We start from the raw sequence: 26720 nt of genomic DNA on the forward strand, positions 1-26720 counted from the left end.
AAAGAATGATACTACATATGACGAAAAACCGAATCATTACTTTCTGAAGTTAAATGATGCCTGTGGTTTGGGAAATTAATTAGCAGTCCAGGAAAGGGAACTCTAAGTAATATTGGAGTGGTTATTGTGTAGAGGACTATGCATAGAAATATCTATAGAGACAAATTTTAAAAAGTTGATTGTAACCATTATACCACATTATCATTTTAACTTTGGAATTGTGCTTACTTAAAGCAGAAGATACTGGCTTTCAAAGACCTGTGCATATATTATATATGTCTTGGCTTACCAGCATTTTAAAATCTTAAGATTAATATATTCTTTTTGATCTGTATAGGTCTAGTAAAGTGAAATACAGCATTATTTTAAACAAACTGGGCTACAGATTATCTTTCAGAGACTTCCTTTTCTCTTATATGATTTTTTAAACTTTTAAAATCTGCCTTTTTTTTGGTTAAAGCTGATCATATAGAAGCCAGTGGTCAGATAGCTGCGGTAGCTGAATTTTCTCTAGAGAAAGTTTTGTTGAAAATATTAGAAACAGTGGTGCTGGGTGGCTCAGTTAGTGAAGCATCTGAGTATGGCTCACGTCATGATCTCATGGGTTCGTGAGTTCGAACCCCACGTCAGGCTTTGTGCTGACAGGTGGGAGGCTGGAGCCAGCTTCCGATTCTGTGTCTCCATCTCTCTCTGCCCTCCCCTGCCCACCCTCTGTCTCTCTGTCTCTCTCTCTCTCAAAAATAAACAAACATTAAAAAAAATAAATTTATTTCTGAAAAATGAAATATTCATGGTTCACTATGATTTGACAGTAGTTTAGAAAAGTGTTAAAACAGGGGCGCCTGGGTGGCTCAGTCGGTTAGGCGTCTGACTTCAGCTCGGGTCACGATCTCGTGGTCCGTGAGTTCGAGCCCCGCACCGGGCTCTGTGCTGATGGCTCAGAGTCTGGAGCCTGCTTCCGATTCTGTGTCTTCCTCTCTCTCTGGCCCTCCCCCGTTCATGCTGTCTCTCTCTGTCCCAAAAATAAATAAACGTTAAAAAAAATTAAAAAATAAAAAAAAAGTGTTAAAACATTTGAGATGATTTTGTAGTTTTTCTGAGAATTTTTGAGTGTGGCTATTAATAGAAACTATATACAAATTAAAAAAAAAAAAAAGTATTGCTAGGGAAAGGACATAAGGATTCAATCTAAACCTAAATTGATTCTTCACATATCAGGCTTGGGACAAGTTTCTATCACACTATGTGCATGTCTTGTTTTAATATGAATATACAGTAGAAGTATATTCAAAATGAGCTTGATAGACTGTTCCTGTGGCCTGTATAGAAGGGAGAAGGGCAAGACCAATTAGTGGATAAAATGCTCAGTTAATTATGAGTTGCTTTTATGGAATTTACTAGTTTTGGTTCATGTTTTGAACCACCTAGGTCACTCTAGGTTACTTTCTTGCAAACTGGATCCATGCTAGGACAACCTAGAAAAGTAGCTCGTGTTAGCTCTAACCTGGGACTCCTGTTTCTTTCATCCTTGCAATTCCACCCGTGATGTTAGTGCTAGGTGAATTCTTAAGGTCCAGGTAAGAACTTAAATTATTCACTTTGTAAGTGAGAAATCTAAGGTAAGCCCAGAGAGGTTAAGGGAATTGTTCATGGTCACTCAGAATTATGGCCGGATGGAGAGATAAAACTTACTGCTACAGGATCAACTGTGCTTTTAAGTATTCTTTGCATATCATGAGAGATGAACGAAGTATTTGGGTTTTGTTTACTATAAAGTTTATTACATCCTTTTATCTTTAAACTATTTTATAAAGTATCATTATAACTGTAACTACTGATATATTATGTGCCATATCCCAGTCACTCTGCTGAGCCCTATTTCTTTTCATTTTAAAAACAACTCATTGAGGGGTGCCTGTGTGGCCAGTTGGTTAAGCATCTGACTCGTGATTTTGGCTCAGGTTATGATCTCATGGTCATGAGATGGAGCCCCACGTCAGTCTCTGCACTGAGCATGAAGCCTGCTTAAGATTCTCTCTATTTCTGGGGCGCCTGGGTGGCGCAGTCGGTTAAGCGTCCGACTTCAGCCAGGTCACGATCTCGCGGTCCGTGAGTTCGAGCCCCGCGTCAGGCTCTGGGCTGATGGCTCGGAGCCTGGAGCCTGTTTCCGATTCTGTGTCTCCCTCTCTCTCTGCCCCTCCCCCGTTCATGCTCTGTCTCTCTCTGTCCCAAAAATAAAAATAAAAAAAAAAATTTAAAAAAAAAAAAAAAAAAGATTCTCTCTATTTCTCCCTCTGCCCCTCTCCTGAGCTCTCACTCCAAAGTAAACAAACCAACAAACAAAAACAACTCATTAAGCCAGACAGTATGTTCACTATGTCATAAATAAGTTAATTGAAGTATAAAAGGGTTAAATCACTTACCCAAGACCACACTACGATTAATTGGCTGAGTTAGGACTCAAATCCAGGCCTGTTTGACACATGACTGCTCTTAATAGCTTCAAATACTGCTTCTCCATTAATTAATTAGTTTGTTAAATCAGTATTTGTAGGATGTGTATTTCAGTACTGCTGACTGTCCCTGGCATGTGTGCAAGAGGAAGTAAAATTTTGCTTTTCATGAAAGCCAAGGGAACAGATATAGTTTTGGATGACAGATAATAATGACTTCATTATTCCTTTTCTCTGAAAGTATCTGGAAATATTAAAATTCTTCTAATATAAGTCGTACTCAAGTAATTTTGAAAATGGCTGCAAGAAAGTTGTGTTGAGAACACTCAACAGCTCATGAAAACTGTTGAGATTAATAAACAGAAGGTTGCTGTTAAAAACATTCTGAACATAAGTAATATTGAGAGAAATAACAAAGTGAATAAATTAGCAGCATTGCTGTCTTTTTCCACCTTTCAGTAGATTTTTTAGTTTGCTTCTTTCTTTTTCTTTTTTTATCTCTCTCCTCCCAATTTTTTTTAACCAGTATCAACATCTTAACAAGCAATGTGTTTCCCCAAATTGACTGGTTACATTGCCTCAACTTAGCCACCTTCATGTAATTTTTATTTTCCTAGGAACTAAAGTATGTTTTTACTTCCCACTCAGTGTCTAAATTTGTGCCAAAAGGCAGATAAGTTGGATCCAGAGTGTATGCTGTGTTGGATGGAAGACAAGAGTCATAATTCTGAGCTTGGACTCCAGATGGATTTAAAATTGTTTTTTAATATAGCAATCAGTTGCTATATTAATATTGGAAGTCTGCTATTTAAAATTGTAAGAACATTGACAGTGATTTCAATTGGAACACTTTTTGTAGGATCGAGAGGATGAACCAGATGGGAGCAGTTAAGCACATCTTAGCATAAAGGCATATAGCTCACAGCAATGGTGAAATATGAACACACATTTTAATACAGATTTTTATGAACCGTGTTTGGCAGTATTTTTCTGAATATCAAAAATACTAATTATGGTTTTTTAGTGATAATTGTAAATCAGTGCAAATCCTTAATTGTGTTTTGATGGAATTATTTCAATTACTTAAAAAGTTTTCCATTACATATGAGGAATACAGTAAATATCTTTACAAAGTTGGAAAGGAAAAAAGAAGTGAAGCATCAAGTGGAATGCATTGTGATTTATTAGTCACTCAAAAACTAGACAGCTTTTCATAATCTATTTAAAGCAAGGACAGTACTAAGGAGCTACAATAATGCTGAATGTCCATGAGAATGACAATAAAAAATCAGGATTGGCATAAAAAATCTGTGCCTGGAGAGAGAAATAAGGAGAGTTCTGCTGCTCCACAGTTGACTCTATAGATTATTTTCTCCCTTGCCCACTATCCTTGTAAAAATCAGCAAAGCTACATTGTGCTTTGGGTTGGTTCCCAGTCCAAGTATTGTACTGGACGTTTAATACAAAGGCTGTGCATAAGGTCTGTGCTGTCTCCACTCTTGCCATCTCCTTTCTCTGCAATCCTCCGTTCCCACTAATGGTAGGGGACATTGGGACCAAAGCAGTGCAGTACTGAACTCCCCCACAGGCAAGCCAGTGGTTACCAGAGTGGTGTAATTTGCGGGACTTGGAAAGTTCCCTGTGTCCAAAGATATTTTCCTCAGTCTGGCTCTTGTGATTGACGTTTTAACATTAAGGATGAGTTCATTTGGCTAAAAGTATTTCGGTTTCCAGAAATTAAAAAAAAAAATCTGTGTTCTCAGAAAAAGCTGTTATCTGTCATATAACACCTTTCTGAAAATTAGTTTATCATATTCTTTTTCTCTGAGAACTAGTTGAGAAGGACTATTACTAGGGTGGATGGGGCCACAGTAGAAACCGGGTACTGATTAAAGGAGGTTTGTGGGTCAGTATTGTGAGGAGGTTGGGACAAAGGTTGGCACAAGTGTGTTGTGTGCGTGAGGGAGGTATGTTCCAAGAAGAAGGGGAAGCGGGTAGAATAGAGAGGTTTGTGTGGTGTTTAATCCTGTAATGTGAGTCCCCTCAAGCTCTCCAGTTATCTGGGATCCTCCTTCAATTTATTAGTTTTTTAAAAAAATTAAACTTCTTATTCTCTTCTTATTCTTATTTATTGCCTTGCCCCAAGAAGTGCTGCCATTCTCATAGCTATTGGTTTTCATCTTTTTTTATGGTCACATTATCACTGTTTCTCAATTTTGCCATGCTTTTCTCTGGTTATTTTGGCCAAAACATGAATATAGGCCTTTGTTTGTATCCCTCAAGGCATTGTCACTATGGTTCCTGTAGTGATTGACAAGTTTCATTAGAAACTTGCAACTAGCTAATCTGTAAACCAATGCTCTTACATTACAGAAAAATGAAATTTACTACTGCCTTCAAACAACACTGAAGTAGCAGTGGCTAAAGGGAAATACATGAGTGACTTAGGAGTGCTTATGTAGTATCTCAGCCTAGTGTCCAGCACATATTATTAGTGAGTGACTGAAGGTTGCTGCCCTTACATTTCATTGATTGTGCCCTTTCACCCAGTCCTAGTGGTCATCTTTCTTCTCTTCTCTGCTTCCCAAATCAGTGTCTCTTCCTGTCTTATTTTCCCTGAGGCCTCTTATCAGGATTTCATCCCATTTTAGGTAGGCTGAGTAGAACCAGTTAACCTGTTTACTGATCTCTCAGTGGTGTTGCCTTTCACACGATTATATACATGGTCATCCCACCTTCGCCTTAACTTCCCGAGACTAGACAGAAGCAAAAGATCCAGGGAGGTTGCTTCAAACAAAAGAGCAGCTTCCTTCCAGAGATAAAATCTGTCAGTAACTCTCTCAAATGCTACATTTGTTTTAGTCACATCCTTTTGCCCTGCAGTTCATTCAGAAAACCAGTATTATGTAAATAAGGTATAGTCCCTGTCTTCCAGTAGCTTATGGTCTAAAGAAAGGAAACACACTAAAGTAAATTACAAAAGTGTATTATGCCATGACAAGGGCAATAATGAAGATATGAAAAGGTTATTGTAGGATGTAGTTGAGGGCAGTGGGAGAGTGTTTAGGGAACAGAAAAGGAGGCAACATTTGACCTGCATCTTGAGGATGAGCAGCCGTTATGCTGAGGATATGGTAGTTAGTGGAGATGTATGCTAGCTACACAGAGGAGACGGCAGAAACAGAGGCTCTCAGGCAAAGAGCAGTTCCTTGTTCCTGGGTTATGAAGTGTGAGACAGGAGGTGTCAGGAGATAAGGCTTGAGGGCTATTCAGGGGCAAACTTATAAAGGAACTTACATCACGTATCACTCGCGTCTATTAATTTATCATGTAATAGGGAACTACCTGATGGGTTTTAAGAAGGGGAGTGCCAAAGGCAAATCATCTACTCTCCAGTTTCTTTGGCACTTCTGTGGGCTCTGGAGGGGAATGCTTCTACCTTTCTGAAACCTAAAGTCTATAGAAGGAGGCCCCAGATAGAAAGGTAAGGTGACAGTACAGAAGTGGTCTTATGCCATAGGAGAAAAGTCCTTATCTGAGTGAATATGTGTCTTTTCCATCTAGTGAGGGAAAAAGACTGTTAAAAGGAGAACACTAATAATATATAAAGTTGACAACATTGAGATTTTATCATAAGGTCATTGAGAATTTTTCTTAATATATATATACAGGCATTCCTCACTTTGGATGGTTCAAATATACACAAATTTCAGTTACTATGTTTAATGAAAATAACACCAGTCTCCCAACAACATGGTTCAAACTTCACTTACCACAGTTATTAACCACAATTATTAACTGCGATTAATTGCATAAAGTACAAACTCTGCTATAGTCTCTTCAGTCTACAAAACAACATAAACTACAAAAACTATGTAAATAACAGCTATGCATCAAGATCAATGACCAGTCACATCATTTCATCCAGTCAGTTGGTGATTGTTCACTGTGCATCTGTTATTCAGTTCATGCAGACAGCAAAGTATGTAGTATGTTGCTTCCTTGTCTCTCAGTGATAAACCTATGTGATATGTTATACAAATGGATAATCAAAAGAGGTAACTGACCAGTAAAGATGAAAGTACAACAAAATAAAGGAATCATGATAACACAGGACTTAAAATTAGAACTGAACATAAATGGAATTATAGAAAAAATAGCTGACCCTAGGACCCTGCTCCCAGTTGAGAGACCCTAGATAATGCAGCCAGAGGAACACAGGGAAGGTTAACTTTTGGACATAAATGAGGAAAGGGTTGTGATGAATAGGAGAGAGATGTCCCAGAAGAGTAACACCAGCAAAACACCCTTCACATTAGAAGAACTTTTGGAACTATTTCATGGCATTGAAAGTACTAAGGATAAAATGTTCAAAGTTGATCCAGAGTTAGAAAGGAGTGTGATAATTTGCCAAAGCACAGAAAATATGCTTGCTCAGTATGGTAATTTATACAAGAAGGCAAGCACTATTCAAACTACTCTTTATAAATTGTTTCAAAGAAATACTTTAGTTCTTAATGTTTTTAATCTTTTAAATTATGTTGCACCAAATATTAGTTGAACATTTTTTCATTTCCCTACACAATTTTAACTGTCAGAATTTTTAACATTTTGACAAATATTTTTAAAAGTCACAGAACATTTGTAATTTTTCCCATTATTAATATTGCTTTGCATGGTTTCAGCTTGGATGGTCAGTTTTATGGGCCTGTAGTACCATATGTCCAGTGAGGATGGCCTGTATATAAGTGGTACCACCAACTTTCTTATGGATAAACATTTTATATATGCATCCAAAATTTTAATTACTTGGGCAAAGTTCAGTATGTACTTGAAATTTCTTTCTTTCCCATCTCAATATTTATGGTTTTAATTCTTTAATTGTATCTCCCCCTTCCCCTATCTCTCTTTCTCTCTTTCTCCCTCCCTCCTTCCCTCTCTCTCTTTGGTCATGTGTGGTTACCTATTGACAACATATTTGTTAGGGGTCAAATTTTTGTTAAAGTAAGTATTAACATGAAAGTCTCTGTTAAAATTAGATCCTAAGTCCCATTTGTTATTGTAATTCTTGGTAAGGCAGCTTTCTATCACAACAAATATTTAGACAATTCTATGATTTATTATAATGGGTCTTTAATCTATTTTAAAACAGAGTTTGTAAATTTTCCTATTGGCATTCCTTAAGGACTGTGTTCACATTGTTGTTTTTTTTTTTTTTTCAATATATTCATCCAAGAAAAATTGTATGTTGTTATTTACTGGACTTTTTTGTTATTCTTCCTATGTGAGTTAGAAAACAGTGACTCAAATAATATTTTCAAAAGAGTATACTATAAGCTATTTTTTTAAATAAAATGTTAGGTCCCTAGATTGGAGCTATGTCAAAATTTGAATGTAGGCATTTTTTCCAGGAATTTATTCCCTTTGCTTTTTAAAACTTTACAGACTAGTGTTTAAGTAGAATATAAATAAGGAATATAGTCACCAATATAGGGAATAGAAGGAGGCCTTTCTACAATTTGTTTTAATATTAAGAGAATTGAGATGTCATATTAGATACTTAGAATCTAATTTGTACTCAGGTTACTCTCAAATCCATTCACGTCTTTCCATCAGTTCATTCATTCATCCATCCAAGTCCCTTCATTGAGTAATTAATGAGCACTTCCTATGAGCCAGGCACTATTCTAGGCACTGGGGATACCACACTGAATAGAATAGGTAAGGAACTTCAGTTTAAACTCTATAAGGAGCTCTACACTGTCTCTTATTCCTTCACTCAAATCTGATTTACAATTATCTTTTACTAGACTATAAAAGCCTCCGACCTGACCCATTCTTTTCCATTTACATATCTCAGAGTCCTCATCTTTGATTTAGATCTTATGCTTAAATCTGCTTTTTCTCTGATATATACATCAGTCTTACTTAAATTCTTCCTATGCCTGGATGGCCAAATTAAGTAATAAATATGCCTTTGTTTTTCATTCAATGAAGCTAAATTAAAAACAAAAAAAAAGCAGTGGCTTTCTTACAGATCCAAGTAATCATAGAATGCTAGCAATAAAAGGAAATTTCAAATAATTTTACTCACTGCCATCATTTTTACAAATATAGACTTCAAAGCTCATGATGTAGCTAGTTAGTGGCAAAACTGGAACTAGAACTCAGCCTACTTGGTCTGTTCTTTATTGTTAGCAGTGAAAAGACAACCAGAACATTTTGTTTAACTCGGGCTCTTCTGGTTGCAAAGAATGGAGAATTAGGCTATCTCAAGGAAGAGAAAATTCTTTCAGTCCTCTCTGTAGTATTAAGGGAAGCAGGGACCCACGGAATCTGAAAATAGGTGCTGTAATGTAACTTGGTCTTATGGAGACAAGCACTGATTCAAAGCAGCTCTGAGTGGTGTAGCTGCCTTAGTCTGTGGATCTTTTACTGTACTTTTCTAGTACTGCTACTCTCTGTTCTTCCCACATCTGCCCTTTTGTGTTATCTCTGAGAACAACTTTCTTAACATAGTTTCTGCTTATTCTAAATTCTGTGTTTATACTTTGGCTTTCTTGTAACATCTCAATTCCCCTTAACCTTTGTGAATCTTTCCCGCTTCAGCCCCCTACTGCTTAGTACCTGAATTTTTCTTTCTTTCTTTTTTAAAAAATAGTTTCAGTTAATTAAAAAAAGAATTTGACTGACCCAGCTTGTTCCTAGTTAGGCAAAACTCTTTATTCCGAGTGACTTCATTGCCTTCTGGCCAGACTTTGTATTGGCCTCCTTTAGATCAAGTGTTGTTTCCTGTGGCTGAGATGAGCAGGAGTGAGTTCATGAAGCAAAGATCATGACTGTTGCTGCCCCTTTATTAGAGTCTCTGGATGAGAAACAATCCCTTCAAAGGAAATTGTACATACAGAAGATACCATGTTTAACATGCCTAGTTCACTGTTATAAACTGCTTCAGGAAATGTAAATTAAAGAAGTTATACTTTTTTCATCATGGGCTAGGGGAGGGAGGAATCTCTGGTCAGAAAAACAGGTGGTAGCCAAAGAAAGGGAAGCATGTAGTTAGACTCAAGCATTCACAGAAATAAAAATAAATAGGTAAATAAATAAACACATACTTTTTCAAAAAAGGTAAAAGAGATAAGCCTATGGCAGAGGTTTCTCTACCTATGTGCCTCTTACCTTGGCTTCTCGTTCGTTACTCACCATCCTGACACTTTCTCAGGAGCTGCTTAGCTCCCACCTTCCTAGAGCTGCTGTCTCATCGTAGGGAGCCACCACCACCTTGTTACTGCTGAGGACATTTTTTATGTCCTATTATAAAAAGTGAAGAGGAGCACCTGGGTGGCTCAGTTAGTTGATCTTCTGACTCTTGAGTTCAGCTCAGGTCATGATCCCAGGGTTGTGGGATCAAGTCCTGTATTGGGCTCTGCGCTGAGCATGGAACCTACTTGGGATTCTCTCTCTCTCTTTCTCTCTCTCTCTCTCTCTCTTCATCTTCTGCCCCAACTTTCTCTCTCAAAAAAAAGTGACTTAGCTTTGACGATATTTTTATTTATGGAATCTCAGGTGACATTTGGACGACTGAGAACAATATATCTCATATTTTGTAATTAGGCTGGTCTTTAACTATCTTAAAAAAATGTAAACTCAGAGCAAACTTGAGCTAAAAGATTGGGTATATTAGATGCTGTAGGTAAATGAGTAACTTTAATAATGCCATGATTTATGAAATATTTAATTTCTTTGGTTGATCTATCTTGGTGATCTATAATTAAGGTTTGTGCATATCGATGAGAATGTTTCTTTCTTCCTGTCCCTTCTTTTAGCCTTATTTTGCTCACAGATCTTTCTAGAAGAAAAAGGATATTATCTATTTTATATCTTTGGGTATTAATAATGGAGATTAAATACTTGATTTTGGTTATAGTATATGGAAAATTTTTTTGTTACTGATTTTTTAGCTCAATAAAGTCCCTTTTGTCATAGGACCTGTGAGTGGCCTCTTTGATTTGTCTTAGCTCATTCATGGAGTGTGATTACAATGATTTGGATTAGAGAAACTGCCTGGATGTGGTCCAGTTTTTCAATAATTACAAATAGATTTTGTCTGAGAGCATTTTGCTTCAGCATTAATAAACTAAAACCAACTGTTAAAAAGCATCAGTAAGATTTAGCAGATCCATTGCTGGATACCAGCTTTATATAAAAGATGCTGTTCTGTATTCTTTTTTCAACACTATGCTACCATTTCAGTTGATAGTAACAAATAATTCAAATAACGCTCAAATTGAAGATTAGTAAGTAATAAATTAGTAAGAATTAACATTCATTTGTGAGAAAACCAAAAATTGGGGGGGGGGAACCAACTTGGCACCTTTGTTTAGTTTTTTTGCTTGTACGAATTTACTGTTCATAACATGTTTTCACCTTTACCATTGCAGGGTCTCAAAGGCCATCCGGGGCTCCCAGGTCTCCGAGGTGAACCAGTAAGTACTTCGTAAAACTTATATCTTCTACAGTAAAAAAGATACACATTAGGGACTCCTTGAGAGATTCTTTTTCCCCACTTTTTAAGATTTTCTTCTCAATTATTTTCAATTTTTAGTGCAGGACAGACTTTTTAAATTAATCACGTTATAGTTTTGTTTTTGTTTTTCCCAAACCCCTGATTGACTTTAACTATCTGCCTAACATATTCCAGCACAGCAGTTCTTAAACTTAAAAAAAAATTTTTTTTTAAGGGGCACCTGGGTGGCTCAGTCGGTTGAGCATCTGACTTCAGCTCAGGTCATGATCTCATGGTCCATGAGTTGGGGCCCCGCATCGGGCTCTGTGCTGACAGCTCAGAGCCTGGAGCCTGTTTCGGATTCTGTTTCCCTCTCTCCCTACCCCTCCCCCACTCGTGCTCTGTCTCTCTCTCTCTCTCTCTCTCTCTCTCTGCCTCTCAAAAATAAAGAAAACTAATAAAAAAATTTTTTAAATAAATGAATAAAAATTTTTTAAGTTTGTTTATTTTGAGAGAGAGAAAGCACAAGTGGAGAAGGGGCAGAGAGAGAGGGAGAGAGAGAGAATCCCAAGCAGGCTCTGCAGAGTGAACCCATGAACCATGAGGTCATGACCTGAGGCGAACTTGGATGCTTAGCCAACTGAGCAACTAGTTCTTAAACTTTTGAGGTTCAAAAGCCCCTCTGAGAATGTCATAAGTGCTATGAGCTCTTTCCCCAGAAAACACACATATTCATGCACATGCATGTACCTGCACATGTGCATACACACAACTGATTAATTTGTATTTTTTTGTTTTTATATATTTTCTTTCACACATTTGATTTTTTATACAATTTCAGGGGCTTGCCTATTTGCAAAAGCCTGTCCATAGCTGTTAGTTTCCTGACCCTTGCATGAGGGAATTTATTAAAATAAATTTTAATAAAAATCCAAATTAGAATAGCACATATGCTGTTGTCCATTACACACATATTTAAAAGCCAAAATAGTTTGGGAGCCTTGTAGTTTTTATCATATAATTCTTTGTCTTCCCCACCAGAAAACAATATATATCATAGGGAGAAAAATAAAGCCATTTCTTTTGTTTTCAACACAATGTGTACTAGGTCAGTATGAATAAAGCAATGAAAACTAACTAATTAGAAACTAACTAAGGTGAGGGACACCATTACTGGAGATTCAGCAGAGAGTGTCCCTTACAGTACACTCTGTTCAGTCCCTGAGGCACAATTTTTCAAAATTACTAATTACTGATTACTAAATATAACAGGTGATGCATGTACCTGTAATAGGTGTAATCTCAGTTTCTTGAATCAAACAAGGGCTGGAAAACATTTATGGGGAAAAAATCAGAAAGGCAAGAGGGATTAGTCCCCAGGGAGAAAAAAAAAATTCTAGAAAACTGCTTTGGCACAAATGTATGAATTCTAATGAAGAAAACCTAATGATTTCACAAGTAAGTGAAAAATTGACCCGTCAGTACTAACAGGTGTTCTCACAACTATATAACCTATATAACCTCATAGCCCTTTAACCTAGTTCTTAGTATATTTGTCATTCTGAGGGAAGTATGTGTTTTAGAAGTGTCTAAAATCAATTTTAAAAGTTGGCAAATGTATTTTGGAATCAGTTATTGCTTTTCATTCTATTTATTTCCAGAAAAAAGGGCAAAATTGGTGTTAACTGTGAAATACAATTAAAACTCTTGTGCATTTTAACTGTGAAAACACTGTAGAAACTAAGAGGATCATAACTAATTTGGTAGGAGATGTTTACTTCTGGAAAATTTATAAATATCTACAAATCGGTGGACAAACTTTTGGAAAATAATTGTATCATCTGTGCAAGCTCTAGTAATAGGAACTGCCATTTATTGAATCTTTATTAGCTACTAAACTGTACCTACTATTAACTACAACTTCTAGTACTATAATTATTTATTGAATATTTCCACATGTTAACTAATTTAATACACACCAACACTAAGAATTATTGCAGTTTACCCACTTTTAAATATATTTCTACACATTGTTCTGTCTTCTTACACAATAATCCTGTGATCCCGAAATTATTATTCTACTTTACTAATTCTACTTGGTAGCAGTGCTGGGATTCTCGATGAAGTCTGATAGTCTCAGAGTGTTTGCTTTTAATGCTTGAAGTTAGAAGTAGGATTGGGGCAGGTTTCCTATTCCTTATTTCTGCAGGGTCTAAAGATACAACTTTGCGTCTAAACTGCTCCATTCAATCTATAGATTTAAGTGGGCCACGTTTTGTTTTTAACACGTTTAAGTGCATAGTGAATTGAGTTGTAGTGTTTGTTTTGAATTTCTTTTGAGCTTCTGTGGTTGTCACAGTGATTTTAGGGTGTGGTTGGCTTAGACATGTTTATGCCATGTAGGATTATGCTGAAGGCTTACTTGTTTACTTTGTTTACTGCTATTCCAGGATAGCAGAATTTAGGCATCCAGCAGAATTCTTTTGTGTATTTCTCTTTGCAGCTGGAATGTCTTAAATCTCTACATGTTGCCTTAATACCCGCTATGAAAATCCATTCAAAGTCAGATTTCCTTTATGTCTTAAAACAGATTGCTTTTTAATAGAGAGCTCAATTTGCCTAATTTGGCTAGGAGAGGAATGAAAGGGATGATGGTTGGTCTTAGCCAGACAGTGACCTACAGAATAAAAGCAGTCTTTTAAATCTGTTTCACTTCTCTCTATTGGCATAACCAAATAGAAGGTTTTGTGAATGTCTGGATATAGGTCTGTGTATTTTAGAATTGGATGAGGGATAAAGGAAGCTGTTGTAAATAGACTGGAGCAAATCTCGTAATTAAAGATTTAATTTCCTAATTAAATTAGAATTTCCTTAGAGTAATATTGGAAGTTATGTGCACTTTAGCACTATACCAGGAAAGCAGCCTGGGATGGTGGTCTCTGGAATTAGACTTGCTGACTCAAATCTTGGCTTCCCACTTATTGTCTGAGTGACTTTCCACTGGTGACAAATGCTCTATGTTTCATTTTTTAATCTGTAAAATAAATAATGGTACCTACTTTCTAGGGTCTAGGCAGATTAACTAAGATATTGCATATAAAATACTTGAAATTGTGCCTGGCATAAGATAGGTGCTAAATGAATGTTATTATAGGAATATAATATTATATATATTGTAGGAAGGTAATATTTAGTATGTAAATATGGTTTTGGAAATTCATAGGCTAAATCTCTCCAAATGTAGATAAGAATTTTATTCTGCAGGGGCACCTGGGTGGCCTATCACCCAGGGTGATCACCTGGGTGGTTAAGTGTCAGACTTCAGCTCAGGTCATGATCTCACAGCTGGTGAGTTCGAGCCCCGCATCAGGCTCTGTGCTGATAGCTTAGAGCCTGGAGCCTGCTTCGGATTCTGTGTCTCCTCTCTCTCTGCTTCTCCCCCATTCATGCTCTGCTGCCTCTCTGTCTCTCTCAAAAATAAATAAGGATTCAAAAAAAAACAAACAAAAAAAAAAAGAGGGGCACCTGGGCGGCTCAGTCGGTTGAGCGTCTAACTTCGGCTCAGGTCATGATCTCATGGCTGGTGAGTTCGAGCCCCGCATCAGGCTCTGTGCTGACAGCTCAGAGCCTGGAGCCTGCTTCAGATTCTGTGTCTCCCTCTCTCTCTGCCCCTAACCCACTTGCATTCTGTCTCTGTCTCTCTCAAAAATAAACAAACACTAAAAAAAAAAAAAAAAGAATTTTATTCTGCAATTCTCAGAAATCCACTTGTTCACTCACTTTCTGTTAAATTGTCCATTGCCATGTGTGTGTATATATATATATGTATATACATATACATATGTATATGATGTGTGTATATATATGTATATATACATATACATATATACATATATACATATATACATATATACATATATATACATCCATATATCTATGGATGAATGTCTATATGTACATGTACATATATATGTGTATGTATGATATGTGTATGTATGTGTGTGTGCATGACACAACTTTTGTCACATTGTCTCAGTTCATATCCAGGCTCTGCTGCTTACTCACTGTGGCATCTTGGGCAATTTTCATAACTTCTCTGTATCTTATGCCAAATGGAGGATGGAGAAAATAGCATCTATCTCATAGATGTAGGATATATGTAAAGTGCTTGGCATAGTGATTGACACATAAAAAGTGCTCAATAAGTGGTAATTGTTGGAGGAAGAGGAAAGGAGGGAGAAAAATGAGAACAAAATTGAGAGAGATTCTGAAGAAAGGGGAGATAAAGACATATAAGAAGCCTTCATATCTAATAGAATGGGAGGGCCAAAACTTTACCTATGATCCTCCATTTGTCTTTTCCTTGCTCTTCTCTTTCTATAGATTTTCCAAATTTGGGAGCGTTTTATAGTATTTTTCTACTTAAACTCGAGGTAATACTCTTCTGTGTGCTTCGGAGCAGAGGGACAAAGGGCTAGTGTCTTTTATCTGTTTTACAAACAATAAGAAGGAAATGAATTTTACATAATAAATGAGTAATTCATGAAATTTACCTTTGCTGTCACCATTTGAGGTTAGGTAAAGGCAGTTCAACATGTATGCTTCTGGCATTTCCTTGGCTCAAGAATTATTTAACAGATCTAGACTCTGAATAAACTAATGAATGAATGAATAAATAGTGTATCAATGAAAGTAAAAACAAATGGAGATATTTCTTCTCTCTTGATGGTCTAGGCCTGTAGAAGCTTCCTTTCTTATGCCTTTGATTCTCTATATATCAGCCTGCCTTCAGCAAACCTTGTTTGAAAATAAAAAATACAAAGTTGTCAATGTAAAATGAATTTACTAGGTTTGTTTGTTAGTGTGTTATTTGGATAAAGATTGCATTAAATGTGTAGATTGCTTTGGGTAGTATTATGGTGTTATTTTGTTAGGGATTGCTGGTGTTATTTGGATAGGGATTGCATTGAATGTGTAGGTTGCTTTGGGTACTATAGACATTTTAATAATATTTGTTCTTTCAATCCATGAGAATAGAATGTTTTTCCATTTCTTTGCGTCGTCTTCAATTTCTTTCATAAGCTTTCTATAATTTTCAGCATACAGATCTTTTACCTCTGGTTTGGTTTATTCCTAGGTATCTTCCAATTTTTGGTGCAATTGTAAATGGGATCAAATCCTTGATTTATTTTTCTGCTGCTTCGGTATTGGTGTATAGAAATGCAACCGATTTCTGTACATTGATTTTATATCCTGCGACTTTGCTAAATTCGCATATCCGTTCTAGCGGTTTTTTGGTGGAGTGTTTCAGGTTTTCCACATAGAGTATCATGTCATCTGCAAAGAGTAAAAGTTTTATATCTTTTTGTTGTCTGATTGCTGAGGCTAGGACTTCCAGTACTATGCTGAACAACAGTGGTGAGAGTGGACATCCCTGTCATGTTCCTGACCTTAGGGGGAAAGTCTCAGTATTTTTCCCATTGAGGATGATATTAGCTGTGGGTCTTTCATATATGCCTTTTATGATGTTGAGGTATGTTCCTCCTATCCCTACTTTCTTTAGGGTTTTTATCAAGAAAGAATGCTTTATTTTGTCAAGTGCTTTTTCTGCATCTGTTGAAAGGATTATATGGTTCTTATCCTTTCTTTTATTAATGAGGTATATCACACTGATTGATTTGTAAATATTAAACTAGCCCTCCAGCCCAGGAATAAATCTCACTTGATCATGGTGAATAATTCTTTTCATGTACTGTTGAATTTGATTGTCTAGTATCTTGTTGAGAATTTTTGCATCCAGATTCATGTATGTGTGTGTGTGCGCGCATATATATATATATATATGCGCACACATGATAAAATATTACTCAGTGGTCAAAAAAGAGTGAAATCTTGCCATTTGCAACAACATAGATGGAACTGGAGTGTGTTATGCTAAGCAAGTGAAATAAGTCAGTCAGAGGAAGACAAACATCATATGATTTAACTCATATGTGGAATTTAAGAAACAAAACAAATGAATATAGGATAAAGGAAGGAAGAATAAGATAAAATCGGAGAGGGAGGCAAACCATAATGGGTGTTGGGCATTAAGGAGGGCATTTGTTGGGATGAGCACTGGGTGTTATATGTAAATGATGAATCACTGGGTTACACTCCTGAAACCAATGCCACATGGTATTTTAACTATCTTGAATTCAAATACATAATTTTTTAAAAAATAAATAAAAAATGAGTTTACTTGGGTGCCTGGGTGACTCAATCAGTTGAGCATCCGACTCTTGGTTTCAGCTTAGATCATGATATCAGGTTCATGGGATTGAGCCCTGTGTTGGCTCTGCACTGAGCATGGAGCCTGCTTAAGATTCTCTCTTTATCTCTCTCTCTCTGCCCCTTTCCCCTGTTTGCACATGCTGTCTCTCTCTCTCTAAAACAAAAAAGAAAAATTTAGATGAATTTACAATTCCAGTGTTACTGTTTGAATTTTTAGATAGAGATATATCATGATTGAGGTAATTACCACTCAATATCCATTTCTTAATCAGACTTGCTATAAAAAAAAGTTTATCTCAGGAAGGAAGAAGAGATTGGTTCTGAAGTTCACTGCCCCTTTTAGTCTTCTGGGGCTCATGCTCAGACATTAAGGACATCATGCTTAACATGCAAGATGTTGAGGTAAGAAAATGATTGAGACACGAGACAATATAAAAAGACACTGGTTATTAAGAAGTGTACCAACTCTTGGGGCATCTGGGTGGTTCAGTTGGTTGAGCATCTACTTTGGGTCAGGTCATGTTCTCACGATTCATGAATTCAAGCCCCACATCAGGCTTATTGTTGTAAGTGCAGAGCCTGCTTCAGTTCTCTGTCCCCCTCTCCTTACCCTCCCTTGCTTGTGCTCTCTCAAATAAATAAACATTTATTAAAAAAATAAAAGAAAGAAATTAATGTACCAACTCTTTCTAGAATAGGTGTCTTATTTATGTAGTGCTGGAATTTTCCATCCTGGATTTATCATTAATAATCAATGTCTCATTTAGAGCCCTAATCTAACAGTTTTATTTACATTTATTTAGTCATTTTGGCTCATTTTAATTTCAAGTAGGTGATTTCAGCCAGATAAACAATGTGTAGGATCCTTGGTCCTTCTGTGGCGAAAAAAATTCTTTCTGAACTTGAATATTATAATTGTGCCAAATTTGTTTCCTTGGGCTTCTTTTGGTTTTGTTGTATTGTTTTATTTATTTTGTTTTTTATTTCAGGGAATTCCAGGATTCACTGGTAATATTGGTTCACGTGGTTACCCTGGCAGGCAGGTGAGGTAACTATATTTATACTTTTCCTTTTATGTTCCTTTGTATTAATGCATTGCACTTTCTGATTTTCAGAGTTAGTGTTCAAATAATAATTGGTTTACTTTTATTAAATAATGAATTACTCATGGCAAAATAATTCAAAATCAAAATTATAAAAATCCTCCAGAATTTTACTGTAGAAAGTTATGTGTAAAATTGGAGTAGAGTTTTTAAACATGTATGATGTGATACAGTGGAACCTTCAAAATTAAAATGCCCAAGGGTCTAATAAGATTTTAAAACAATCCTGTGGCTGATTTTACAATACTGCCACTGACTAAAATGAAGTAATGGTAAGAGTTAAGATTGGATAACAAGTATTATTTTTTAATAGCAGAGTTATAAAAACTTGAGAGTTTGATAGTGCTGTATACACCACTACCAAACACTTTTATCTGAAATGAATTCAAGTCTTTGTATATGGTTTTGAAAATTCATTCTAATTATTTCATATTTATTTCCCTCTAATTTATAACTTTATTTCTTGTAGACTACTAACAGAATAAATTTTCTTTCATAGGTTTTCATGAAGGCTTACTCTTGAAATTGATTATTCATTTAGCATACTAAAAAAACTATAGTTATAATATCTTTTTTATTCTCAAGAATAAGGGAAATGGAAATGCCAAAAAGTAATCTATAGTTAACAAAATTCCACATTTTGGGCCTTTAAAAATACATGGAAGGTATTGTATATTACAGTCTTACCACCAAGTGATGATTTATGTTATCTGAAACACAAAATATAAATGCTCAAGCATATGGACATTGATCTGAAGTTAAAATGTATTTTTTTTAATTATGGGAATATATTTTAGATATTTTAACTAGAAGTGTTTTAAAAGAATACAATTTTCCAATGAGAAATAATTTAATTAAAATTTTTATATCTTATAATGTGTGTTAATCTACCTTGTTTGGCTGTCTAAAAACATATATATATATATATATATGTATATATATATAACTATATATATATATATATATATATATATATATATATATAGTTCCTCTTTTGGTTCTAAAATGCTAAAACTTCTTGAACATATATAGTCTTCATTAAGTATACCTAGTTCTGAATTTTATACTTGTGAAAAATGATACCTCTTTATGTACCCATTTCATTTTATTTATCAACAATGCTTTCAAAATACTGTAGTGTGATGATGATGTCTTTTGTTCACACTAGGGTGTAGCTGGACCAGAAGGTAATCCAGGTCCTAAAGGTATACGAGTAAGTAAGCATTTTCATCATTTTGTAAGCATGCTTGCATACAAGTAGGATGAAATATATAAAATAGTTAGCAGTTTCACACTTGTGTAGGAGCTTTGAATATAATGCCAGTTTAGCCTAAAAAGAAGTTCATTTGTTTAATAGATACATTCACTGTTAATGGCAACAGAAAGCACTCTTATAGTAGTTTTACATCATTCTTTTCTATATATACTTTCTGGCTCCTAGCATGTCTGGTGTGTTAGAATATACTCTATAGTATAATTTATATATGAAGTCTATAGACCTAAGAAATCATGATAAAAAATATGAAGAGGAAACAGAATTCATATTAATTTCAAGGCTGAGATAATATGATGCAAAAACTATCTGGAGTAAAAAATATATATATCTGAAAAGAAGAAAATAAGCTTATCATATCGAGAATATACCACTGTACTTCTGAACCATTAAGGAGTTTTGTTAGTCACTTTAAATCATTAAGGGAGTAAAAATAATTACCGTGATATCTTATATAGTGTCCTACACATTAAAATCAAAGGTAGTCTAAGAAAAATTAAAAAGTAAACTAAAATTTTTGTTTTTTAAAATTTTCTATTTTTAATGGCAAGTTATTTTCCAGAATCTACCTGCATGCCTTATATTATCTAAAATGCCTTTTTGAAATAAAGCATAATGTATTTACACAGTATGTGCTATAATGATGTCTTTAATTCCTAAATATTTTCAAATACTTTCATATGTATTTTCTTCTCTTATTTTGCTGTCAATCCTGTGAAGGAATTTTACAGATGAGAAAAGAGTAAGCTAAGGAATTTACATGACTTGGCAAAGTCATAGCTAGCTATAAGTAGACCCAAAGTCTTTTCACCTTTATTCTGTACTCTTACCTCTATTTCATACTGTTTCTACTCTTGCATTAAGTGAAAATATAGCGGGGACAAGTCATATATTTTTTTAATTAGAAACTGTACCAAAAGCACATATTGACTTGGATCCAGGAAGAAGATATTTTAGTGGTCAAGAACATAGCTTTGGAGTTAGAAGGACCTGCTTTTTTTTTTTTTTCCTTCATGTAAAAATCCTATTAGATAATGATAATAAAACTTGCAATTAAGGTAGTTATGATAACCACCTGACCATAACATTCTTTTTTTGTTTGTTTATTTATTTATTTATTTTGAGAGAGAAAGAGAGAGCACGAGCAGGGGATGGGCAGAGAGAGAGAGAATTCTAAGCAGACTCTGTGCTGTCAACCCAACGTGGGGCTTAATCTCACAAACTGTGAGACCATGACCGGAACTGAAATCAAGAGTCAGATGCTTAACCGACTGAGCCACTCAGGTGTCCCCTTGAGCTTAACATTCTTTTTTTTTTTTAAATATGAAATTTTTTGTCAAATTGGTTTCCATACAACACCCAGTGCTCATCCCAAAAGGGTGCCCTCCTCAGTGCCCATCACCCACCCTCCCCTTTCTCCCACTCATCAACCCTCAGTTTATTCTCAGTTGTTAAGAGTCTCTTATGGTTTGGCTCTCTCCCTCTCTAACTTTTTTTTTCTCCTTCCCCTCCCCCATGGTCTTCTTTTAAGTTTCTCAGGATCCACATAAGAGTGGAAATATATGGTATCTGTCTTTCTCTATATGACTTATTTCACTTAGCATCACACTCTCCAGTTCCATCCACGTTGCTACAAAGGGCCATATTTCATTCTTTCTCATTGCCACGTAGTTTTCCATTGTGTATATAAACCGCAATTTCTTTATCCATTCATCAGTTGATGGACATTTAGGCTCTTTCCATAATTTGGCTATTGTTGAGCTTAACATTCTTAAACCACAGTGCCCAGCATATAGCATGCATTTTCTTTGCAGACTCTTTCATTTTATTGGAATTTGAGAGTCTCTTCTGTGCATTAGCTAGTACCACCAAGACACGTTATTTGGCACCTTGCAGTTTTCTCTTACTGTATTTTCTCATCTTGCTTCAATGATTCCTCTATTTCGAAGTTCTTCTTTATGCCACTGTATGTTATACATCCTTTTGCATTATGTTAGACATCCTTTTGTTGTTTTTTTCTTTTTCATTTGTATGGAAACTATAGTCTGGGTCGTAACCCTTTTTAAGTTGTATTTTTAGGTTTTGACAGCAGCTTCATAAAAACATTATTTTAGGGGCAGCTGGGTGACTCAGTCGGTTAAGTGTCCAACAAGCTCCGGTCATGATCTCATGGTCTGTGAGTTCAAGCCCCGTGTCGGGCTCTGTGCTGTCAGTTCAGAGCCAGGAGCCTGCTTCAGATTCTGTGTCCCTCTCTCTCTGCTCCTCCCCCACTCACGCTCTGTCTCTATCAAAAAAAAAAAAAAAAAAAAAGAATAAACATTAAAAAACATTTTTCAAAATAACAAATATAATTTCTTTTCTGATTGATTTAATTGATTTGGTTCCTTAATTTTCCTTTGTGAATACAGGAAGAATCAAGAAGTCCATTTCTCTAGGCTTCCTATTCACAGAGGTTCTCAAATGTAGACTTTTAACATTAACTTCAAATCCACATTTGGTTAAAAAGACAAAAATCACAAAAACATGCTGACAGGATTATAAGAGGTTTTTTTATTTGGTTTGTATCTTGTTATTGCACTATACCACATACTATGTACTGTAAATCAATATTTTTATAAATCATGTGATAAATGATCTTTTGACTGGCAGCATTATTTAATTTCATTTTGTGGTGTTATGATAATTACTTTTACATTAAGTGCATATGTTTAAAATAGACCATCACTTTGTAATCCTCTTTTGGCAATGCTTTGTATAATAATATGCAAGGTGCCTCAAACAATAGAAGTATGTAGGGCCTCTCCTGACCTTTTAGTGGCACACTGGTGACACAAAATTGCCTCTAACTGGATATAAAACCTTCAATCTAAAACAAAAAAGCATATATATTATATTTTTTTAAATGTTCTTTGTTTCATTACACACTAAACTGTAGTTTAGGGACAGAGTCTTGAGAATGATCACAACCCCGTGTGACTTTTTTGGTGGGTGCTGCTGACATTTTATATTCTGTTAGAATCAGCATAATAATTCTCAGGAAACCTTTATGAAATACCTATGTAATTATTCATTAAAATCTTTAAAATGTTTTTGCACCTTATTCAGGCTATATCGAATAGAGGTCTAACTTTCTCTTGAGTTTTCAGTTGATTTCTTAGTTCAGTGATAAGTGTATACCAGTTAGGGTGCCTGTTCTTTTTATTTATAAGAGAAAATTCAGTTGTATGTATTAAAATAAAAGTTAAGTCTTTTTAAACTTGAGGCTATCTGTAGCTGGTGATTCTGAAAATAATGTTTTGGAATTATAATCCAAGCTCATAAGCCTTCAAATTTGGACCATTGAAAGAGCCTTCTAATAGATTTTCCTACATTCACTGTTTCTTGCCTCAGACATATTCTATATCCTGCCAACAGATTAATATTTTACAAGTACAACCTAACCTAAGGTCACTATCACAATCCTTTAAAGGCAGTAGCTTCCAGTTGTCTAAAATATAAAGTCTAAAACTCTTAGCTTGAAATTTAAGTCTTGCCTTAATGTACTCTCCAAACTATCATACACTTTACCTTTTAAATTGGTAAAGAGATTATTTACCTCTTTATTTACCTTTAGGTTATAACTAAAGTATGTTAGGATAAAGTACCTTGCATTGTTATATATAAATACCCCTTGGTTGTCTGACCAATTGGAATCTTCTTTAAGGTACAGTGGGTTTTTGCTCTTCTCCAAAGCATCTTACAAGTATAATGCTATCTGTTACCATTTACAGACACTCCATGAAATTCTCTGATTCTGCTGGCAGTGTTCTTTCTCCATCCTGTGCTTATCAGGATTTTAGCTACGCTGTAGTCCTATCTCAGGTGTCAGTATCTTTTGAAAACTTTTTTGACTTTACCTTCTGCCACATTGGAATGGATCTCTTCTTCCTTCATGCTACTTAATATCTTTTGATACTTCCATTCTGCCTTAAATTTTAATTAATTATATATTTTTCTGCCCACTATAAAATTCAACGAAAGGATTTGGTCTTGATTTTCATTGGCCGCTGTGTCTTAAGTTATGTTCCCTACTTTTTTTTTTTTTTTTAATGTAAAGATTGATCTGTAACTTCTGGCTATTAGGCTTTATTCTGTTAAGCCTAATAGTTTCACACTATTATGGAATAATTTTATTATCTCTATTTGAAATTCCTTACAGGGTAAGTATTCAAATGAAAAGATTATTTGCTTACTTTAAGGGTTTTATTGGCTCTCCTGGAGAAGTAGGACAACTGGGACCTGAAGGAGAAAGAGTAAGTCCATTTCCTTCAAATATTATTTCTAAAGTGATATGCTTATGATAGGACAACAGAGGTCATAAGAATTTATCAGATAGGTAATCTTATTGTGTGAAGCAAACCACCTTTTAAGAAAAACCACCTACCAGATATATAATTAGATTCTCTTGAATTTTACTGAATTTGTTTTAAGGAAATAAGGTGATACAAATATATATGGTTAGATTTATTTGTTTTTATCTATCTATTTGTAAGAGAACATGCACAAGTTGGGGGCAAGAGAGGGGTAGAGGTAGGGGCACCTGGGTGGCTCAGTCAGTCGCACATCCGACTTCGGCTCAGGTCATGATCTCACAGCTTGTGAGTTCGAGCCCCATGTCGGGCTCTGTGCTGACAGCTCAGAGCCTGGAGGCTGCTTCGGATTCTGTGTCTCCCTCTTTCTCTGCCCCTAACTCACTAGCATTCTGTCTCTGTCTCTCTCAAAAATAAATAAACATTAAAAAAGAGAGAGAGGGGTAGAGGGAGAGAGAATCTTAAGCAGGCTCCATGCCCACTGTGGAGCCCATCATGGGACTGGATCTCATGATTGTGAGATCATCACTTGAGCCAAAATCAAGAGTCGACACTTAACCATCTGAGCCACCTAGGCATCCATGGTTTGCTTTTTTAAATTTAATTTTTAAAAAATGCAAATTGAAATATTAAAATATCTACTTATGAAAATTGTATCTTGTAATTCATTAGTATTTAAGTACAAACTCTTGACAGGTCTTGTACTTTACAATACAATGTATAGTAAATAATTCAGCTTCAGAAGATATATTTTTGTTTAATTTAATAATGGAAGATAGCTGTTCATAAATATAGGCTCTTGTGAATAAAGATAGAATCTTTGCAAAATGGTTGTTACCTTGGAACAATTAAGTACAGCATTTTGGTATTCCAACTTCATCATGTCTACTTTTCAGTACTGTTCAGTGATTTCTGTTGCATTACTTCATTTGTACTGTCGGTATTCACAAAAGATAGAATTGCATAATATTAGTATATTATCATAAGGTTTGAAAATATATTCAGGATTTAGCATTTGACTCTATTATTTGTAGGCATGGTGGTTAGGCCAGAGTTTTCATTTCTGGAAACTGGTTTTTGCAAATGAAAGTAAACCAAATTATTCTTTGCTAGATGACTTTTTCAAACATACAGTCAGTTTGAGTGAATTATATTACATTTTCTTGTAATGACTTGTGAATTTCCTGACAGAGAAGAAATAATCAGAATTTAAATGTGCTGTTGTGGCAATCAAAGTGTTCATTCTTCTTTGGTGAGATGAGGTGAATATTTTCCCTTGATGAATATGCAAGTCATTTCTTTCACTTGCAGAAATATCTTCAGTGTAATCCCACAACTAAGCTACCTAATTGTCATGTGATACAGCAGACTTAGAGTTCATGTTTCCAATCTATCATGCAAAGAATTGAATGCTTCTCATTCACCCAAAGGAGTATATACAGTTTACATTTTTATTACTCTGTTGCACATGATGCAATCCTTTCTTGGCCTTTAGACATGAACTTATTTCTAGTTAATGATGTAATAAATAAAGCAAAATTATATGTCCTCGCAAAATGTTATTATCTTGAATCTGAGGATCCTATCACTGACCATCATTAGGCACACTGCCTGTAATCATACTCACTAGTTTTGACCAGTCTATATGAAAATATTAAGACCTGTCTCAAGTCATAAATGTAAGACCATTTTGTGATATTATGGCTATCATGGGTGCCATGTCCTAATATTATTTGGCTACTTCAAAATTTTCATTAAACTATGAATGATATAGCTAACTGGGTATTGTTATTGTGTTATAAAATGTGTACGTGTAGAGAAGAAGTGTAGAGAAGGGCAGGAAAAAAAAAAAAGAGTATAATGTTAATCCCTTCCAAAAACAAATAGAAAGAATTCCTTCCTGAAAGTCAGTAACGAGTGTATGTGTGTATATATATGACAAAGTGTTTATATAATTTTGTCTGTACAATCCTTAGGTTTCCTGCTGAGATTTAGTGGCCCTACTAAAGTTGTAAAAAATAATTACCTTATCTCTTAAAAAAAAAGGTTGGCTATATTATGTAAAGATGTATAAAGTCTTAATGAAATGAGTCCTATCACTCACCCGAGCTTTTTTTTTTTTAATTTTTTTTTTTAACGTTTATTTTATTTTTGAGACAGAGAGAGACAGAGCATGAACGGGGGAGGGGCAGAGAGAGAGGGAGACACAGAATCGGAAACAGGCTCCAGGCTCTGAGCCATCAGCCCAGAGCCCGATGTGGGGCTCGAACTCACAGACCGTGAGATCGTGACCTGAGCTGAAGTCGGATGCTTAACCGACTGAGCCACCCAGGCGCCCCTCACCCGTGCTTTTTGATAAGACATTAGATGAGTTTTATCAAACACTGTTGAACTGAAAGTCGATGGATTACTGCCACCAATGATATCCTCTAAGTTAACTCTATGTGCCCTATAAATCCCATGCTACATGCTTTTGGCAGATTTCTTAGTCTCTAAGGCTTATAGGTAAGTCTGAGTCTCAAGGTGATTATATAAGTGAGGGTATTTTAGAATGCAAGTTACAGAAAATCCCAACTCAAACTGGCTTAAAAATGAGGAAATTTTTAATAATGATGGTAACGATGATAGCAAATGATTTACTGGGTCGTTGTATATATGCAAGGCACAGGTAATAAGAGCAGAGCCAGGATTTGAACACAGATGTTCTGGCTCCAGTGCTTGAGCATTTAAGTATTATGCCCTACTACTTCTTACATAACCAGA

At 35.4% G+C, this 26720-nt stretch overlaps 1 protein-coding gene across 5 annotated transcripts in view; it reads left to right on the top strand.

Annotated features, from left to right (window-relative positions):
* The window catches only part of COL24A1 (collagen type XXIV alpha 1 chain), a 403184-nt gene that overhangs the window by 65362 nt on the left and 311102 nt on the right, over positions 1-26720 (top strand). For all 5 annotated transcript variants that reach the window (XM_058716744.1, XM_058716741.1, XM_058716742.1 and 2 more), the window contains 4 exons: positions 10895-10939; positions 18222-18275; positions 19504-19548; positions 23847-23900. In XM_058716744.1, the coding sequence (XP_058572727.1) occupies positions 10895-10939; positions 18222-18275; positions 19504-19548; positions 23847-23900 (198 nt within the window). The remainder of the gene's footprint in view (positions 1-10894; positions 10940-18221; positions 18276-19503; positions 19549-23846; positions 23901-26720) is intronic.

The sequence above is a fragment of the Neofelis nebulosa genome, chromosome 2, assembly GCF_028018385.1.
Source record: "Neofelis nebulosa isolate mNeoNeb1 chromosome 2, mNeoNeb1.pri, whole genome shotgun sequence".
NCBI classification, from domain to species: Eukaryota; Metazoa; Chordata; class Mammalia; order Carnivora; family Felidae; genus Neofelis; species Neofelis nebulosa.